Genomic DNA, 18,849 nt, shown 5'->3' with positions numbered 1-18,849 from the left:
GCTCTGCGCTGACAGCAGCAGCAGCCCAGTGTGGGGCTCGAACCCACAAACCACAAGATCACAACCTGAGCCAAAGTCGGGAGCTCAACCAACTGAGCCACACAGGCACCCCAAGATCGTGATTTTAAAAAAGAATTTCCGAATCGATTTTCTTTGTGATCAACCGAATGTATTAACTTCCTAACACATTGGTTATAATGGTTTAGGTTATCTGAGCTGGGCTGAGAGAACACAGTTCCAAAGAGAACAGGGGGGGCTTGGCCAGGAATATTTAGAAGTAAGTTCATGGGGTTGCCTAGACCAAGACCTTTAGGCCAGAAGTGTTCAATACTGTGCTAATTGTCAGAATCACCTGGTTTGGGGGCCCGGGGCAGGAGATGCAGGGTGCAGATTGCAGGGCTGGGTGGAGTGCTGATAGGTTTCCCACGTAGGACGGTTCTGTGTGTGTGGTGGGCGGTGGGGTGTGGGTGCTGCTGCTGCCTTGGGGTGGGGGGGTCTGTCTAGAGATGAGGGGAGGCGGTCTCTTCCAGCATCACATCACAATCCAGTCTTTTTATTGTGATACTTGATACCCCAAAATAATACATCAATACAGATTACAGAACATGACAATAAAACACTGTTCAACTTAAAAATCAAAACATTTCCTGTCCTGTTGTGCCAGTCTGCGTGTTCCTTCTCTGTCTTCTCTCCAGGGCTGGTACGTTTGTGTGGATTTTCGAAAGTACCCAGAAGGGGGAGGGGCGGTTATAGCCCTGCTTGATGCGGCATCTTAACCCATGTTTGTAAATCTAACGCTAGAATGTGATGCAGGTATAAATTAAGAATGATAGAGCTAACTACCATGTAGTTACCACCTAATTTCAAGCACTCAACTTGACCAGCTTGGTCAGGGCCCCCTGACCCCCTGGCTCTCCCTCCCCAACGTAAGTAACCACTGTCCTCAATTGTGGTTCTCATTCCCACCCATTTCTTCTTGCTACATATGTATTTCCAAGCAGTATACAATTGTTTGGTATGCTTTCTAACTTCTTACCAATCAGTTTAATATTGTATGCATGCTGCCACCTGCTTTTTAAGAGCAGCCTTATGTTTGTGAGGCCATCTGTGTTTGCACGCAGTTCTAGGACTTTGCTTTCCATTATGGTAGCCACTAGCTACGTATGGCTATTTAAATTAAAATGGACTAAAATAAAATTAAAAAATTTAGTTCAGTCTCCCTAGCCACATTTCAAATGCTCACCAAACACATGTGGCTCTGGCATCTGTATCACAAAGCACAGATACAGAACATTTTCATCATGATAGTGAGTAATCTTGGACAGCAACGCAGGACATTTTTTCTTATTTTGTTGTGTTGTTTATTTTTTTGCTGTAGAGCGTTTGTTGTGTGAATATATTACTATTTATTTATCCATTTTTCTATTGATGGGCATGTGGGTATATAATTTTTTTCTGTTACAAATGGTGCCGCAGTTGAGGGCAGGGGAAGGAGGGGAGAGAGAGAGAGAGAGAGAAGATAATCTCCTCGGGTAAATGTGTGATTTTTCTGGGGCATATACTTAGGAGGGAAATTAGGGTATGTGCAGCTTCAACTTTACCAGACCTGCTAAATTACTTGCAAGTAGTTTTATCAATTCACATTCCAGAATCAGCAGTATGTAATGGTAACATTTGGTAACTTCAGGCTCTTTTGCCACTCTGCTGAGTGTGACAGCTTTGTCTTGGATGGCGGTTGTCATTTGTTAGAATGTTTTTGAAAACTATAGACTCCCACGAGTAGGTGTGGAAATCCAGCCTAGAAATCTGTAGTTTTCAAAGTCGTTTCAAAGATTTACATTTAGCTTTACAGCCAGAGCTGTATCCCTTATTATAGATGTTCAGGCTGCTTCTTAAAGTAAGATACGTTTACAGTCCCAAAATTGGAAGATACAGAACAAGTTGAGAAAACATGAACCTTGCTCCCCAATAATTACACATTCCTTTCAGTATTCCTTCTACTCCAGTATGTGATACAATTGGATTTCTAATTAACACACATAAACACATATGAGAAATACATAGTGATCTTATATACACATGATTTACATGTGTATTGTCTTTGCTTTTTTTGTTTTTTTGCTCAACGTATTTTCTGTAAGCACAGGAGTGGATAGTCTGCTTTGGAGAGTGTGGTTTTAAGAGGCTGTATTGGTTTGCTGATTTCATCTTGCCTCGGAGTGTTAAACCTGCTCCTGTTGCGTTGATGTATTTGTACTTGCCTGCTGTTTGGAGTGGCTCAGCACAGCCCTACAATTTGATGTCTGTCCAACCGTGTGGGAGAGTTCATCTTTTATATTTACTGTTGGGCTTTTTGGCAAATGAAAAGCAGGTTGGATCCTATCAGCTCGCAGATTTTTATTGACAGTCTATTCTATGCAGGGCTGTGCCTTTCACTGGTCCCTGCCTCAGGAAGCTGATACCCATCTGAGGAGAGGAATAAGAGGGCTTAGCCTTAACTAGACTATCAGATTGAGATCTTTAAGACTCAGAATTGTCCGGAAAAGAAATGGATAGTGGAGGGAAGTGAGTCAGGCATTCTACCCAGAGAGATCCATGAGCTGAGGGCATGGAGAAGTGAGAGGGGTGAGTGAGATGTGAAAGTTACCTGTTACAGTGTGTTCATTCAAGTAGTTTGGCCGCTACCTGGCAGGCACTGCTGGGTGCTTCATCTGAAAGACTGTTCTTTCTCTGTAGGTGCCATTAAGCATGTTTTTCACATTGTAAATCCAGTGTCAGGTGCATAAGATGGGTACCACCGTTTGCATTTGTTGTAGTATAGATTAGGTGACATGGTTACGTTTGGTTTGGTTTGGTTTTCTAAAGTAATCTCTATACCCAACATGGGGCTCGAACTCATGACCTCTAGATCAGGAGTCGTATGCTGTACTAGCTGAGCCAGCCATGCACTCCTTTTTTTTTTTTATTTTTAATTGTTACAAATGACAGTGGTAGACTCTGTGTGTGTGTGTGTGTGTGTGTGTGTGTGTGTGTGTGTGTGTGTTTTAAGATTTTATTTTTAAGTAATCTCTACCTGCAACGTGGGGCTTGTACTTACAACCCTGAGATCAAGAGTTGCACACTCTGCCGACTGAGCCAGCCAGGCGCCCCAGTGGTAGTAGACTTTGAACAGTTTGAACCAAAAAATGGGACATTATGTTAGAGGCAGCCTGGAGTAGCACAAGAGGCATTAGAACTACTGTGACCTGAGAAGGGGAAAGACCAGGCCAGATGGGGAGACTTGGAGGCTGTAGGAATTTAGCTTTTCTATAAAGAGTCCTGCCTGCCCTTCACATGCCTCTGTTTTTAACTTTCAGATTCTTGATTCCCAGAATAAAGAATCTGGTTGGTGTGACTTGGGCTGTGTACCTACCTTTGGCCCTGTCACTTGTGGCTGGAGGGCTGGTACACATATCAGATGAGGCTAGTAGGGCCCGCCTCCCCAAATACCAGGACACCCCCCTAAAAGTTGTCTGCCACAGACAGGCCTGAGAGGTAAATTCATTTGTCTGAGTTCACAAGTTACTAGCAACATTGTGAGTAGTTCTGCCCTTAGACTTGGGGAGGAAAGAGGGCCTCTGTCCCTGGCCCTAGTACTCTAGAAGGTCCCACCCTGGCCTCCTACCAGCCGTTCCCCTCACAGAGTGAGAATTCCATGGGATTAAGGAGATATGTCCATCTGGAGTCCATCCCCCCACCCCTCTGTCCTGGACTCCCTTGTGGATACTTGGGACCCCTGGAATCTCCTGCCAAACAGTCCCAGGCTTACTTCCCAGGCTTTGGTGAGCTTCTTCCCTGATCTGCCTTTGGAGTGCAAACTTTGCAACAATGTCCACATACCTAGGCCTGAAGGGCAGGTGTTTTAGTCAAGAAGAGTGGCCTGGGTGGCCACACCCAAGTTGCACAGCCTCTTGCCTTGTGGGACAGAGCCAGAGGTGGGAAGAAAGGGGGAGGAGGGGGTGAGGACCAGCTTTCTAGTGCATCTCATTCTGACATAGAACGTCCCAGGAGTGTGAGGATTCCACATTTGAACCCTGTCTTCCAGGTGGTAATGAAGAACGTATATCTGTCAAGGCAGGAGAATACAGTATACTTTATTTTTTTAATTGTTAGTGTGACGTATACCTAAATATGTAGTTGTGATACGGGTTTCCATTTGTACTTTTTAAAAAATTTTTTTACATTTATTTTTTTTTATAGAAATTAAAGCTCAGAGACTTTATTTTTATTAAAAAAAATTTTTTTTTAACGTTTATTTATTTTTGAGATAGAGAGAGACAGAGCATGAACGGGGGGGGAGGGTCAGAGAGAGAGAGGGAGACACAGAATCTGAAACAGCCTCCAGGCTCTGAGCGGTCAGCAGAGCCCGACGCGGGGCTTGAACTCACGGACTGCGAGATCATGACCTGAGCCGAAGTCGGACGCTTAACCGATTGAGCCACCCAGGTGCCCCTTTACATTTGTTTTTGAGAAACAGAGTGAGACAAAGCGTGAGCGGGGGAGGGGCAGAGAAAGAAGGAGACACAGAATCTGAAGCAGGCTCCAGGCCCTGAGCAAGCAGTCAGCACAGAGCCTGATGCGGGGCTCGAACCCACGAACTGTGAGATCATGACCTGAGCCGAAGTCGGATGCTCAACCGACTGAGCCACCCGGGCGCCCCTCCATTTGTACTTTTACAAAACCTGGGCCCTGAAAGTTTAGAGGTGGGCCTGCCTGGGACTAAGACTCAGTTTTTTTTTTTCCTCGTTTGTCATAGTGTGACCTAACAAATTAGTGAATTCTTAGCCAAGTAAACTACAAAAATTCCGAATTAAAATCTAGGTAGTTTATGAAACCTAGTGAGAGTTTATGTCATCATTGTGATGGTGTTCCCAGACTGCGGCTGGCTTTATTGTTTTGTAAGACTTAGGAAGGATCTGGCAGTCTGTATCAGGCAATAAATGTCAGTCAGCTGATTATTTGACTTGACTTTTGAGGTCAAACAGACCCACTGACCAAAAGGTTTGAGGTCAGGACAAATATTTGTATACTAACTTTTACGGTGGGTTTAAATCCCAAAGGAGTATTTATGGGGGAAGCAGAAAGCCACCTTAAAAATGGACTGTTTCAGGGGTGCCTGGGTGGCTCAGTCAGTGAGCCTTTGACTTCGTCTCTGACTTTGGATCAGGTCATGATCTCGCGATTCATGAGTTAGAGCCGTGCATCAGGCTCTCTGCTGTCAGCACAGATGCCTTGGATCCTCCCCCCGCCCCCCCACCTTGTACATGCTCTCTCTAGCTCTCTCTCTCAAAAATAAACATTAAAAAAACATTTTTAAAAACCTGACTGTTTCATCTTCACTAGCTATTTGAACTTTCATCTGTCAATTCCATTTTGATCCTTAGTAGACCGTGCAACTGCCTGGGAGCAGTTAGATCTTGGTTCACTTAGCCTTCTAAATTATGCTGTGTCTCTTTTCTGTTTTAAATATCTGGGGTGTGGTGTGTATATGTAGTGAGAAAAGGAAGGAGAAAAAGAGACCTATATCTCTGGAAGTTTGAAAATACTTGTATATGCACATACCATCTCAAACTTTATAATAGTAGTTAGTACTGAGAACCATTTTTTTCTGAACGATTTGAGAATAAGGAAGGGGTCCATCCATCACTCTGAAATACTTCAGTTTGTATTTTCTCAAACAAGGCATTCTCCGTAGAGAAATCAAACCAAACTTCAAAATCAGAAAATTCAAATGAATACATCACTGCCATCTACCACAGACCCATTTCAGCTGTTACCAGTTGTTCCAATAATGTCCTTAATGACAGAAGGATCCAGTTCAGGATCATGCATTTATCTGGATTTTCATGATGCTTTTGAAGATTGCAAGGCAGTTATTTTGTAAAAATTTAAAATGTGCCTTAGTTTGGCTTTGTCTGATGTTCTCTCATGATTAGATTCTAGCTGCACACCTTGGGCAGACACACCAGAGTGTGGGTGCCTCTCATCCCATCCTGTGGTCTGGTGCTGGCTTCCACATGCTCCTTTACTGGCAGTGTTAACTTTGATTTCAGAGTAGGATTATTCAAGGTCGATTTCTCCTTTGAAAACAATTCCTCTCTGCCCTGTGCAATAATATGTAATTTTCTGAGAGGTATTTTGAAAATACGTAAGTACCGTATTCTTCATCAAACTTTGTTAATTGCTTTTATTTTATTTTTGTTTCGTGCTAGTCAATTTAGGGGTTCCATTTTTATTCCTCAGATTTTATGTATTTCTCATATGCTTCTTCACTCGCTAATACATCCAGTTCTGAAGGATTCTTGAATGTTATCTTGATCAGCCAACCATCCTCATAAGAAGGTTTGTTGACAAGTCCTGGGTTTTCTGCAAGAGCTTCATTAATTTCAGTTACTTCTGATAGAGGGGAGTAGACATCACTAGCAGCTTTCACATTTTCCAAAGCACCAAACTCATCTTATGTGTTCGATTTTGTCCCAACTTCAGGCAGACTACAGTTCTGTGCAAAATTGCTGATTCCCACTGTTCAAATACCGTTTTCTCTTGTTTTCAAATACCATTTGTGTTTGTCTGAGTTTACGCAGGAAGAGTGGAGCAGAGCCCATGCCCACCCTCAGCCCCCAGGGTCACAGCAGGCAGGGTGTGTGGAGGGCACCGAGGGTGCGAAAGCGGAAGGCCATATGCTCCGTGCCGCTCATAGTGCCATGTTCGCAGGGGTGTGGGGGTCACAGTAATAGTTAATTTTAGATTTATGACTAATGAATTCTAGTTTATTTAAGTTTATTTATGTTGGCTCCTGTTTCCTCTCGATACCTCCCCGTCATTCTTTGCGCGCTTCCTTATTCTAGGCACAGTAGTACATGGGCTCTGCCCCAGCTTCAAAATCAGCCATGTTTCCAAAGAGAACTATTTCTCTGGTGGGGGTTAGAAACCATCTGGCTGTTACGTGTTCTCACTGCTGTCAGGGCATCGTCACCTTGATACCTTGTCCATGGACGTAGCTCTGTCAAACTTTGGTTTGTGAGCATGATTAATTCCAGAAACATGGTTGTAATCCAAAGCACTTGTATATCAAAGCAAATTCGAAGAACCATTGGCTCAGCTGTGATGATGTGACTTTCAGTGGCACAGACTACTCGTGTTGCAAGACATCACTCGTTTATCAAGTTAAAATTTATTAGAAATGTTTGCTTGTCTTGTGGAACATTCGCAGAACAGCTTATTTGCAATCCAAAGTTTTACTATATTTGTGTGTGTACACAGACACGCTTGCATCTCCGTTTACTTTCTTGTCTATATACATATTGAAAATGAGTTCACACCAGTAGCCCACCACAGGCTTCACTCTCGTTTTTTCCCTTTCCACAATTAGGACTGTCTTCTCTGACAGTGAGAACCCTGGGTTTCTCGTATATTCACTTGTTGCATAAGTCCTTGGGGGGAGTCAGTCTCCCAGTGCCGCCCCTCCTACGTTGCTCTGCTCTATCCCTATCAGGCCACTCAGCCCCTCCACTCACACTCTGTTCCCTACCCTTCCTTAGTCCCAGCCCTTGGCTTTTGGACTGAATGATTTAGGAAAGTAAAAGGAAAACCACTTTCTTACTCATATTTAATTGTTTATATGTATTTTAAAATATAACTCTGTGATGGCAGTTTTTTTTTTTAATATTTTTTTTATTTTTTTTAACGTTTATTTATTTTTGAGACAGAGAGAGACAGAACATGAACAGGGGAGGGGCAGAGAGAGAGGGAGACACAGAATCGGAAACAGGCTCCAGGCTCTGTGCTGACAGCTCAGAGCCTGACGCAGGGCTCGAACTCACAGACTGTGAGATCATGACCTGAGCTGAAGTCAGACGCTTAACCGACCAAGCCACCCAGGCGCCCCGTGATGGCAGTTTTCAAGATCATTTCATTTAGCATAATAGGTTTCAGCCACGCTTCCTTCTACCACAGGGCTTTTGCAAATGCCTTTCCATTCCCACAGCCTGGCGCTTTCGTTCCATAACCCTTGTTTTTCTGCTTTGTATTTTGCTTGTATTTATTGGTATCGTTATCATCAAATCATTTTTCTACTGAGACCTATTTAATTTTTCTTTTGACTGTTAGAATGTTTTCTTGAATATTTTTAGGCACACACACTTGCTTACTCATGCAGGTATGTCTGAGGTGTGAACACAGAATTCAGGAGAGCCAGAGTGGAACTGGGTCTTTTAGCTTCGCTCTGACCTCTTTCAGTGCAGGGAGTATGTGTCACTCATTGCTGTGTCCCCAGTGCCCAGAGGAGCCACACGGTAAGTGCTTAATAAATGTTTATTGGATTTGAGTGGTCCTCAGCTTCCTTTAACAAACAGTAAACCTTGAATAATCACATTTCTCCTAGAAGATGAAGAGCTACTGCCTTGTAATTTAAAGCCGACATTTTTTCTTCCTAACCAGTTCTGCCTTTTTTCAACAGAAAGTGGTCTTCTGCTCCGTGAAGGAAGCGCTGGAGGTGGACTGGAGCAGTGAGAAAGCGAAGGCCGCTCTGAAGCGCACAGCTTCGGATTACTTTCTCCTTCAAGGTGAGGGCTTAGAGCAGAGCTTCCAGATGAGCGCCATGTGCTCGGATTGCTGCGGGTTTGGCTGTACAGTCCAAGGGATTTCTTGGTGTTTGCCCCAAGTCGAGCTCCTCACAAGCTGGTTCTCAGTGCCCCCCCCCCCCCCCCGAGAACATCCAGGTGGATGGAGATGAGGCCCCTCACTGAGCTCTGCGTAACCCTGACCCATTCTCAGGGAGACTGAGGTCGACCTGTCGTTTGTATTTGTAAAGTTTGCAGAAATGTAATTTTGGGTGCATTTGGACAGTCTTCAGCCTTCCTTTCTCCAGGGCTGGGTAAGGAGCCACATCCCCACCTCCTTCCTTCTAGTTGTCTGCGCAGACTCCGGGAACACCTCCTACCCCATATCAGGACAGATGTGGCTGTTTGTGATAGCTACACAAAACCAGGCGCTGTGTATATAGATTGAAATGGAAATACGTAAAACTGTATAAAACTTCTTAATAAACTGAAGATTGGAGGAGGCTAAGGTTTATGTCTTCATTAGCTAGGAAGAAAGCTTTTCCCATATTATCAGTGATGTTCGCCAGATCGGGGTTGGGAAGAACTAGTTCAGAGCACTTAGTATCCATTTGTGTAGAAATCATCCAGTGGGTTAGGTGGGAATGAGTCTTACGCACGTGAGTCTGCTAGGACTCAGAAAACACCTCCTTCCCTGGACTGGGACAGAGCAGCAAGCGAGGGAGTGCCCTCTCCAGTCCAGGGTTCAGCATGAGCTTGGGGCCTGTGCCATCGGGAGAAGCTGATCACTCAGTGCCTGGCACTTCGAGAGCCCTCAGTAAACAGTGGCCATTAGTTTGCAGAGCCTTGGGGTATAGCCTGAGCGGTTCTGGCTGCAGCTCATAAAAGCGGTCGTCTGGTATTTGAGCTTACCAAAATCGGGTGATACTCAGCTGAGGGCAGTTTTGCCCGCCAGGGGGCATTAGCAGTGTCCAGGCGATTTTGGTCGCTCGGGCTGGGGGCAGGTGGGGTGGGGAGAGGGCAGGCATGTTGCTAAATATCCATGGTGCAGGACAGCCCCCGACGAACAAGGTTATCCAGCCGCTAGTGTCAGTAGCGCCATGGTGAGAACGTGATCTAGCCCTTTGCAGCTTCTAGAGTATTTTCTCCTCCCATCTCCTCATCACAGCACCCTTGTGAGGTGGACAGGGTGGGAGTTCTCCCCAGCTTGGTCTCTTGAGGTGAGGAAACAGAGACCTAGAAAGGCTCAGTGTTTTATCTAAGAGGATGCCGATTGGCGGTGACAAGGGAGGTAGGACCCTGACACCTAGTACCGTGTGAGACCCGTGAGAGCAGCAGCCCGGCTCCATTCGGAGTGCTTCTAGATAGGAGCTTATGGGACCCTCGCCACACTCGTGTGAAGCAGCTGCCGGTCCCCGCGTACAGCTGTTGTAAAAGGCACGGACCGATGAAGGCCCAGACCTGCAGTCATCCCTGCCCTTGGGAGGCCGTCACTGAGGCGGGAAGGCAGAACTAGTAACCTGGAAACAGTGTGGGGGGGAAAGTCTGTATTTAATCCGGGCGCTGCTGGCCTTCACCGTCAGAAGTTACAAGGGGCGGGGGGAATAGAGCGTCGAGAGGAAGAAGCTGTCGTTTTAGTGCTGTGACCTCTACGGCAGGCAGTGGTGCACGGTTGTTCAGAACAGATCTGGTTTCTCAGTCCTGGTTTTGTCATTGTTTTTGGTGGCTGATAGCCACAGAGTTAAATTCCCTGAAGCTCACTCAAGTTCACCTCTGACCTTGGGGGTGTTAATAGCACTTGCCTCATGGGATTTTTGTGAGGCTTGTATACGGGCAAAAGGCTCCACGCAAAGTGAGGAAGTCCTAGAGACCTGCGTTGTCTGTGAAGTTGGGGGCTTTGGTTTTGTTTTGGGCTTTTTGTTTTTGGCATGAGTACTTTGCAGCTGTGGAGAAGTTTTGGGATTGACTCAGTTTCCCTTAATTCCATACTTGAGCCGCTATTCCCACTGGATTTTAATTTTCTGCCTATGACACTTTGTTGGGTAATACATCCCCTGTGTTTGTTTACTTCTCTCTTCTAAGCGGTACTAGTTACGTTTTCGGTTTCAAGGTTCAGGGCTTTGGATTTGAACGATGTCCATTAGTTAACAGTCATAGAAACTTTTTTACTGTAGTAAGAAACATACCATACAGTGTACTATCTTAATCTTTTTCCCATGTACGGTTCTGTAACGGTCATAGAATTCTAGAAGGAGGCAGGCCCACATTGCCTCTAGGCCAGGAATGACAGGTGTGGGCTTGCCACTCTTCCCTCTCCCCGCCTCACCTGTGGCAGACGTGGCTGTGAAGGACCCTCATCGTTGGCCAGCGAGTCCAGATTGTCAGACCAGTTTCCCTAAGCCTCAGAACCCTTGCAGTGAGTGACACGAGAGGGGAAGGGAGTCTCCGTCACTGTAGAACAAATGAGTGCTGTAGTGTGGGTTTCACACCCACGTCTCCTGACTCTTCGGGGGCTGGTGCCTTCAGCCCACACCCTGTGCCCTTCCTGGCTGGTTTTGGAGATCCGTCACAACCTTGCCTGGGCTTTTCTCTCTGCAGCAGATGACAGGTTCTGACCTTTCGTGTGTGGTGTCCTACACGCATCCCTGCTGATGTGTTCACTTGGTCTCCGGGCTCTGCTGTATCTTTGCAGAAGGGCTGCAACTGGAGCTACAGGGAGTGCTCCAGGTGCAGTGAGCTCGAGGGCCAATTTGGCTTCTGGGAGCTTCTCCGAGAATGCATACTTGATTAACGCCCTCCGCTGCCTACTGGACTAAAGTCCTGGAAGTAGAGGGAAATGGCCCTTGTGACCTGGTTACGCCAGTAGCTTAGAACCCTCCGCCTGTGGGTATGAACCTGACTCTATGAGTGTATCGTCTTCATCTTACAGCCAAAGAAATCTTTGGATTTTTAAAAAGTGTTTATTTTAGAGAGAGAGCGTGAGCAGGGAAGGGGCAGAGAGGGAGGGACAGGATCCGAAGCGAGCTCTGTGTTGACAGCAGAGAACCCGGTGCGGGGCTTGAACTCACAAACCATGAGACTATGACCTGAGCTGAAGTCAGACGTTTTAACTGACTGAGCCACCCAGGTGCCCCTTCTTTCAGTTTTTCTGCCCAGCCGTTCATGTAGCTATGAAAGTGTCCTGTAATTTGACCTCACTGGATTCACGCAGCAGAGCGCACCAGCTCCTACGTGGGAAGTTTCCTTCTGCCAAATACACTTGCCATCAACTGTCTTTGTAACCTTGGGCAAATAACTTGCCTCTCTAGGACTTTGTCCCCTCACTTATAAGATGATAAGACTAAGTTGGCGAGCCTGTCGCTAAAATCTTTTCTCAGTCTAAATAATCGGTGTGTCCAATAAAATACGAACTTCTTGTGGCTTGTATTTCTGTTTATTATTTTTATACTTTCGATTAATAACTTTTTTATTTTTTATTTTGGAATAGTGTCACATTTGTTTACTTTTTAAAAAATTTTCTTTGTTTAGTTTTGAGAGAGAGAGAGAGAGAGAGAGAGAGAGAGAGAGAGAGCGCGGGGGAGGAGCAGAGAGAGAGGGAGACACAGAATCCAAAGCAGTCTCCAGGCTCTGAGCTGTCAGCACAGAGCCCGATGTGGGGCTGGACTCATGGACCGCGAGATCATGACCTGAGCTGAAGTCAGCCGCTTAACAGACTGAGTCAATCAGGAGCCCCTTAATTAACAACTTTATTGACCTATGATTTATACCAGAATATTTACTTATTCTAAGTGTGCTTCTTTTAAGAGTTCTAGAAATCATTTCATTAATTCAAGCAGAATATCCTCTAGGTAGTCCTGAAGTTCACTTTTAACTAGAATCATTATTTTTGCCCAGTCTGTTTTGATTGCTAACCATAGCAATAAAAGCACAGCCCGAATAGAGGCTGATGGTCTCATGTCATGGAAAAAGCACGGACTTTGGGGACTACCAGAGCTGAGCTCAGATCACAGCTCCGCGTCTAGCTCAGCTGGCTTAACCTTTGGTACGTGAGCTTCCAATCTAGGTTACTGACTTGGGCTTAAGGGAGCTAAGGGATAAATAACCCTGCCTTTCCTCAGCTCTAAGAAAGGTAATGAGATGGTAAATGGGAGAGGTGAGTGTCAGGGGCACAACTTCTATACTATTTAATATTCTCTTTTGACTCTTTTTCAGAATATTTTCTGATCAGATATTGAGGAGGACTGAGATTTTTTTTTTAATTTTAACTTGTTTTACTTTTTATTTTTTAAAATTTACATCCAAATTAGTTAGCATCTAGTGCAACACTGATTTCAGGGGTAGATTCCTTAGTGCCCCTTCCCCATTTAGCCCATCCCCCCTCCCACAATCCCTCCAGTAACCCTCAGTTTGTTCTCTATATTTAAGAGTCTTTTATGTTCTGTCTCCCTCCCTGTTTTTTATATTATTTTTGCCTCCCTTCCCCTATGTTCATCTGTTTTGCATCTTAAAGTCCTCATAGGAGTGAAATCATATATTTGTCTTTGTCTTGTCTATTCGCTTAGCATGATACCCTCCAGTTCCATCCACATAGTTGCAAATGGCAAGATTTCATTCTCTTTGATTGCCGAGTAACACTCCACTATATATATGTATACCACATCTTCTTTATCCGTTCATCCATCGATGGACGTTTGGGCTCTTTCCATACTTTGGCTATTGTTGATAGCGCTGCTATAAACATTGGGGTGCATGTGCCCCTTTGAAACCGCATACGTAGTAGTGCAATTGGTGGGTCATAGGATAGTTCTATTTTTAGTTTTTTGACAAGTCTCCATACTGTTTTCCCAGAGTGGCTGCACCAGCTTGCATTCCCAGAGAAGATTTTTGTATTTTTTTTTTAATTTTGTTTTTAATGTTTACTTATTTTTGAGAGAGAAAGAGAGAAAGACAGAGCACGAGCAGAGAGAGACACAGAATCCAAAGCAGGCTCCAGGCTCTGAGCTGTCAGCACAGAGCCTGATGTGGGGCTTGAACTCACCATGAGATCATGACTTGAGCTGAAGTCGGACGCTTAACTGACCCAGCCACCCAGGCACCCCAGCTGTTTGTTTTTTTTAAGTCAAGGTTTGTATACCTGAAATTGATGTAATTCTAAAATGGCCTTGCTTTTGTTTTATAAAGTCAAACAGTGTTAACATTTGACTTCAGGGTGTGGGATGGCCTTGGGGAATATCCAGGTGAACAGTCAACTTTCTAGACACTACTGTGGTTTTCATGTGGCATGTGAGAGTGGTTATTGTGCATTTCACTACTTGCTGCCTTGCCTGGCACCATGCTGAGCATCCGACATATTGTCTTCCATTATCATGACATCCTTTGAAGTGTGGTTGTTGTCCCGCTTTGTTGAAAGAGACCAAGGTTGAGCATGGCTGTGATTTGCTCAGGCATATGCTTGGTTTTATAGACAGAACCAGGATTGAGACCATGAGGTTTCTTTGACCCATGGACTCTGCTCTTCACATCTGTTATATGCACCTCTAAGTGATTTCGTTACCTTTCAGATCAGGAGCTCTGCCTTTTAGGGAAATAGGATGGCCACTACAGTACAAAAAACCCTGGTTCAAATACATATTAGGCACAGAGGTGCTCTGAATTCTGACCCCGATAGTTTTCTTCCTTCCCTAAAAAACACTTGAGTTTTATTTTTGTTGGGAATAATATCACAGTAAGCAATTTTCAGAGAATTCCCAATGATGTAAAAAAGTAAGTTTTCTTCATTAAGCCCTCCCTATTTCCACACCTCTTCCAATTTGTCAGGGAAACTACTAAGAATTTGTTGCCTGTCTTCTTGCAAAATGATTCACAATTACAATCACGCATGTGTGTATGTAACCAAACTTTTCAACGCTGTCGGGCAGCTTGCTTTTTTTCACCAGATGGCCTTACACGATCTGGAGAGATCTTGGAGCATATATAGAGTGACCTCACATGTCTTGTTGGCTGCATGATGTGTAGTGTTCCTTTGGGTGTACCATTGTTTGTGACGTTTCATCTTAAAAGGCCATGTAGGTTGTTTTCAGTTTTTCCTAGGCCTTGGAATTTGTTCCCGAGAGCCTTTCTAGGATGGTGTCTTACACATCTCATGAAACCTTAGGAGTTCTTATGAGGATGGAGTGCTCGCTTGGCTATGGTGTACACCTGAGAAGACCTCACAGGGAACCTGACTTTGTGTCCCCATTGCCCTGTGGAGCATATAGTAGGTGTTCCATAAAGAAATATTTTTTTGCCCTAGTGACTGACTCGGGCTCTTCTGGTCATTTGCTCCCCTCTAGAGGGAGAAGGGCCTGCCCGCTGATGTCCCTGGAGGACCATCTTGCCAGTCTGCTCCTCTAGGCACCCATCAGACTCTTGATTCCCACGTCGCCCTGGCCTGCCCCTCACACGGAGGAGTTTCTTACCACCCCATTCACAACAGCCTCTGATGAAGCAGCTGCCCTGGAGTGTGTGTGTATGTGTGTGTGTTTGCCTCGTTTGGGTGTCGAGTGTTTTTCCAGTTTACTTCATAAGACAGTGGCCAGACTGCATGCTTCCTGCTGCATTTTTCCACTATCTTGAGAGTTGGCCTCACCATCTGTGAGCAAAAGGTCTCATCTTTTTATTATTCTCCCATGGCATGTTGCAAAACATTAAGCGTGAGCTGGTTTCCTGTGGCAAAAAGTTGACTTTGATTTGTTCTTTTTGAGGTTACTGTGAGTTTATCATAACAGGAGTGCTAAAAATATCAGGTCTAGTATGGAAACAGCATTCACGTACCAGCATGAACCAATACCATGCAGGTTTAGCCCAGAGCAGGAAGAAATGGCCTTCATCACAAGATGAGAATTACTTAGCAGAGAATCCTTGGCAATCTGAACTTTCTTAGTCTCTGTTCTGATGAGTCGTGGAAAAGTACTTAGGCCATTTTTGAGCCATAGAATTAAAGCTGAAAATCATCTTAACCAAACATTGTTTGAGCACCTGCTATGTGCCAGATCCTGTGCCTGGGAATCCTCATCAGATCCTTGCCAGTGGAAAAGAGAAACATAAACAGTTCTCCTCCTCTTGAGGAGAGCTGTACCAGAGCCGTGGAGATGGCGGTCGTGTTGTGCTATTCTGTTCTCCAGCCTGTGTGAATTACTCCGTAATAAACTGCCATGGAGCTCAGGGAACTGGGGGTCTGGCCGTCTTTGGGGAGCTGGAAAGTCTTCACAGAGGATGAGACATCTGAGCTGGCTTTTAAAGACGAGGGGGGCGGGGCACCTGGATGACTCAGGTTGGTTGAATGTCCGACTTTGGTTCAGGTCATGATCTCACTGTTCCTGAGTTCGAGCTCCGCGTCCGGCTCGGTGCTGACAGCTCAGAGCCTGGAGCCTGCTTCCGATTCTTTGTCTCCCTTTCTCTCTGCCCACCCCCACTCACACTCTGTATCTTTCTCTCTCAAAAATAAATAAGCATTAGAAAAAAAATTTAAAAAGAAGGGGTTTGCTAGGGGCTGAAGAGAGGCAAGGATATAGCAGGTGGACGAGCAGTCTCTGCACCAGGTCGCTGGCACCAAGACCATGGTGTAGTGAGGCTGGAGCTCGCCGGGAGCTGGCTGGAGGGAAGGTCATCAGGGCCCTGCTTTTCAGCCTTTAATTCTCTCTCTCTCTCTTTTTGTTAAGATTGGATTTTTAAGTGATCTTTACACCCAATGTGGGGCTTGAACTCACAACCCCAAGATCAAGAGCCACACGCTCTTTCAACTGAGCCAGTCAGGCGCCCCCAGGCTTTTATTCTTAATAGCAAGTCATTCCCCAACTGGTAGGATGTCAGAATCCCTTAGGGAACATTTGAAAAATACAGATACCCAGGGTCTAGCTCAGATTTAGGGGATGGAAGTAACTAGGTGAGGCTGGCATCTCTGCATGTTTGTGCAGCCCCCCAGTTTCTGAAGGCTCAGCCAGTTAGAGGGAAACTGCCACAGAGAAGGCCATCCCGTGTCCTGTGTCACAGCTTTGAGTCACTCGTTGTGTTCTTACTTCACAACATATTAAGTATTTATTTTGAATGGGGCCATTACTACACTGAGGCAGGAAAAAAGGAACTAACCCAGGTAGTTTTTGAATATATACTCTCAGACTAAAGAAAAAATAACTATAAACAAATATTGGACTCAAGTTAGTTGGTTTGTTTTTCACAGTGGTATATGGGTTAGCAATTCTGAAACTAGTTAGTTTGTTCTAGAATGGAGCAAATTGGTAAATACATTGTGAATGATGAGAATCAGGTTTTTTTATTGCCAGAAAAGGGAGTTCCTAGAAGTATGGAAGGTGGGAGAGTCTAGGAAGAGCCCTGTGGGATCAGATGGGAATTGGAGTCACCAGGTAAACTCTGGTTTTTCTGTGTAGATACACAGATAGACATGTGTATGTATGTGTCTTCACATGATATGTATGTATTTCCTAGTTCTGTTTGTTGAGAGGGCTGAGAAGCAAAGACACTCTGGTAGCAAGCCGTGAATACGCCTCGTGCCCAGACCCTGATTGTTAATCTCCCAAGATCTAACCTCAGAGAAATGGCTGTTTCTGGGGCTTGGGTTGGAAAATTACAGGTGAGCTGGGAACATTCTATGCCAGAAAGTAAGGAAGCGCTCAAAGAATGACAGGTCATGTCAAGGACACAGGAGTCAACTTGAAGGGGCTCCTCCTGGTGAAATCTGGGAAAGTTGGAGGATCAAGTAAACAACAGATTATAATCCTTAAATAAATTAATTTAAAAAATAAAAATAAAAGAATATGGGTCAAAGAAACATTATAACCCACAGAATAAAAAAGAGCCCATGAATCTTATTGATACTTAAGTGAATAAGTAAATAGATGGGGGGAGGGGAAAGTTCTCCCCCCACCCCCCACACCCCCACCATAGAAGAATAAAGCAAAATCTGTATATGACCATAACCATAGTAGTAAAAATTGTTTCCGTCAAGAATCCTTGATGGATGCTAAAACTAATGGGAAGGTTTGCTGTGAAACAGAAACGGTATCTCTTCCCAAGGTAGTTTTTATTTTATTTTATTTTTTAATGTTTGTTTATTTATTTTGAGAGAGAGTGCACAAGTGGTGTAGGGGCAGAGAGAATCTCAAGCAGGCCCTGCGCTGTCAGCACAAAGCCCAGTGCCGAGCTCCATCTCATAAACCCTGAGATCATGACCTGAGCTGAAATCAAGAGTCAGATGCTTAACTGACTGAGTTGCCACCCAAGTGCTGCCACCCCCCAAGTTAGTTTTTAACTAATTGCAGAGAGAGACTTTAGAGAGCCCTGGCAGATTGTATCTCAACCAAGAGATCAAAGCTGGTGCTCCAGAAATGGGACAAATAGAGCTCATGCCTCCTGAGAGGATGCACTGAGAAGGACACACCAGCAGTCTGAACTTCCTGTCCAAAGTGGGTAATGTGAGTCTGATTATGAGGAAACCTCAGACAAACTCTGATAGAAGAATATTGTACAAAGTAAATGGCTTGTACTCTTCCAAGTGTCACTAAGGACCGAAGAATTCTCGTTCCAGATTAAAGGGGAAGAGAGAGACTGGTTAACTAAATGGAATGTAGGATTCTGGATTAGATCGGAAAGCGGGAGAGTTTTCTTTTCCTTTTGCTCTCAAGGACATTAGTGAGACAGTTGGTAAAATTTGAAAAAGATCTGTAGATCAGATAATATCCTATCAAGGTTAATTTCCTAGTTTGCCTAATTGTTTTGTGGTGATGTAAGAGAATGTTCTTGTTTTTAGGAAATACGCTCTGAAGTATTTAGGGACAAATGCCAGATCATTCAGGAAAAAAGAAGTATGTATAGATATAAAGAAATACTGATAAACATGGAAGAATGTTAACATTTGGGGAATCTAGTGAAGTTATACAGGAATTCTGTCTAGTTTTTCTGTATGTCAAAAAAGTATTTCAAAAGCTAAAAATAATGAAAAGCAAGAACAATCTCCGAAAGAACTAATTCTCAGCACCTGGAATTATGTTAATATTTTATAGCTGATGAGTACTCCTTGCAACGGGCTTTTTGATCTGTGCTGTGTCCATAGAATGGCGTGTTTAATTTAAGTAAGTACATCCTCATCATCTCTTCAAATGGTGCCGAGATCTGAATCTGTTATTTTCTGTGTACAGTTCCTCTAGAAAAGAGCCATATAGATTCCCTAGATTTTCAGGGGTGCCGAGAGACC

At 44.5% G+C, this 18,849-nt stretch overlaps 1 protein-coding gene across 3 annotated transcripts in view; it reads left to right on the top strand.

The window, feature by feature from the left end:
* SAE1 (SUMO1 activating enzyme subunit 1) overlaps positions 1–18,849 on the top strand; it is a 75,514-nt gene that overhangs the window by 27,721 nt on the left and 28,944 nt on the right. For all 3 annotated transcript variants that reach the window (XM_043598579.1, XM_043598580.1, XM_043598581.1), the window contains one exon: positions 8,498–8,603. In XM_043598579.1, coding sequence (XP_043454514.1) covers positions 8,498–8,603 — 106 coding nt within the window. The remainder of the gene's footprint in view (positions 1–8,497; positions 8,604–18,849) is intronic.

Source organism: Prionailurus bengalensis, chromosome E2 (assembly GCF_016509475.1).
Source record: "Prionailurus bengalensis isolate Pbe53 chromosome E2, Fcat_Pben_1.1_paternal_pri, whole genome shotgun sequence".
Taxonomy (NCBI): Eukaryota; Metazoa; Chordata; class Mammalia; order Carnivora; family Felidae; genus Prionailurus; species Prionailurus bengalensis.
This window is presented reverse-complemented; position numbering and strand designations above follow the sequence as displayed.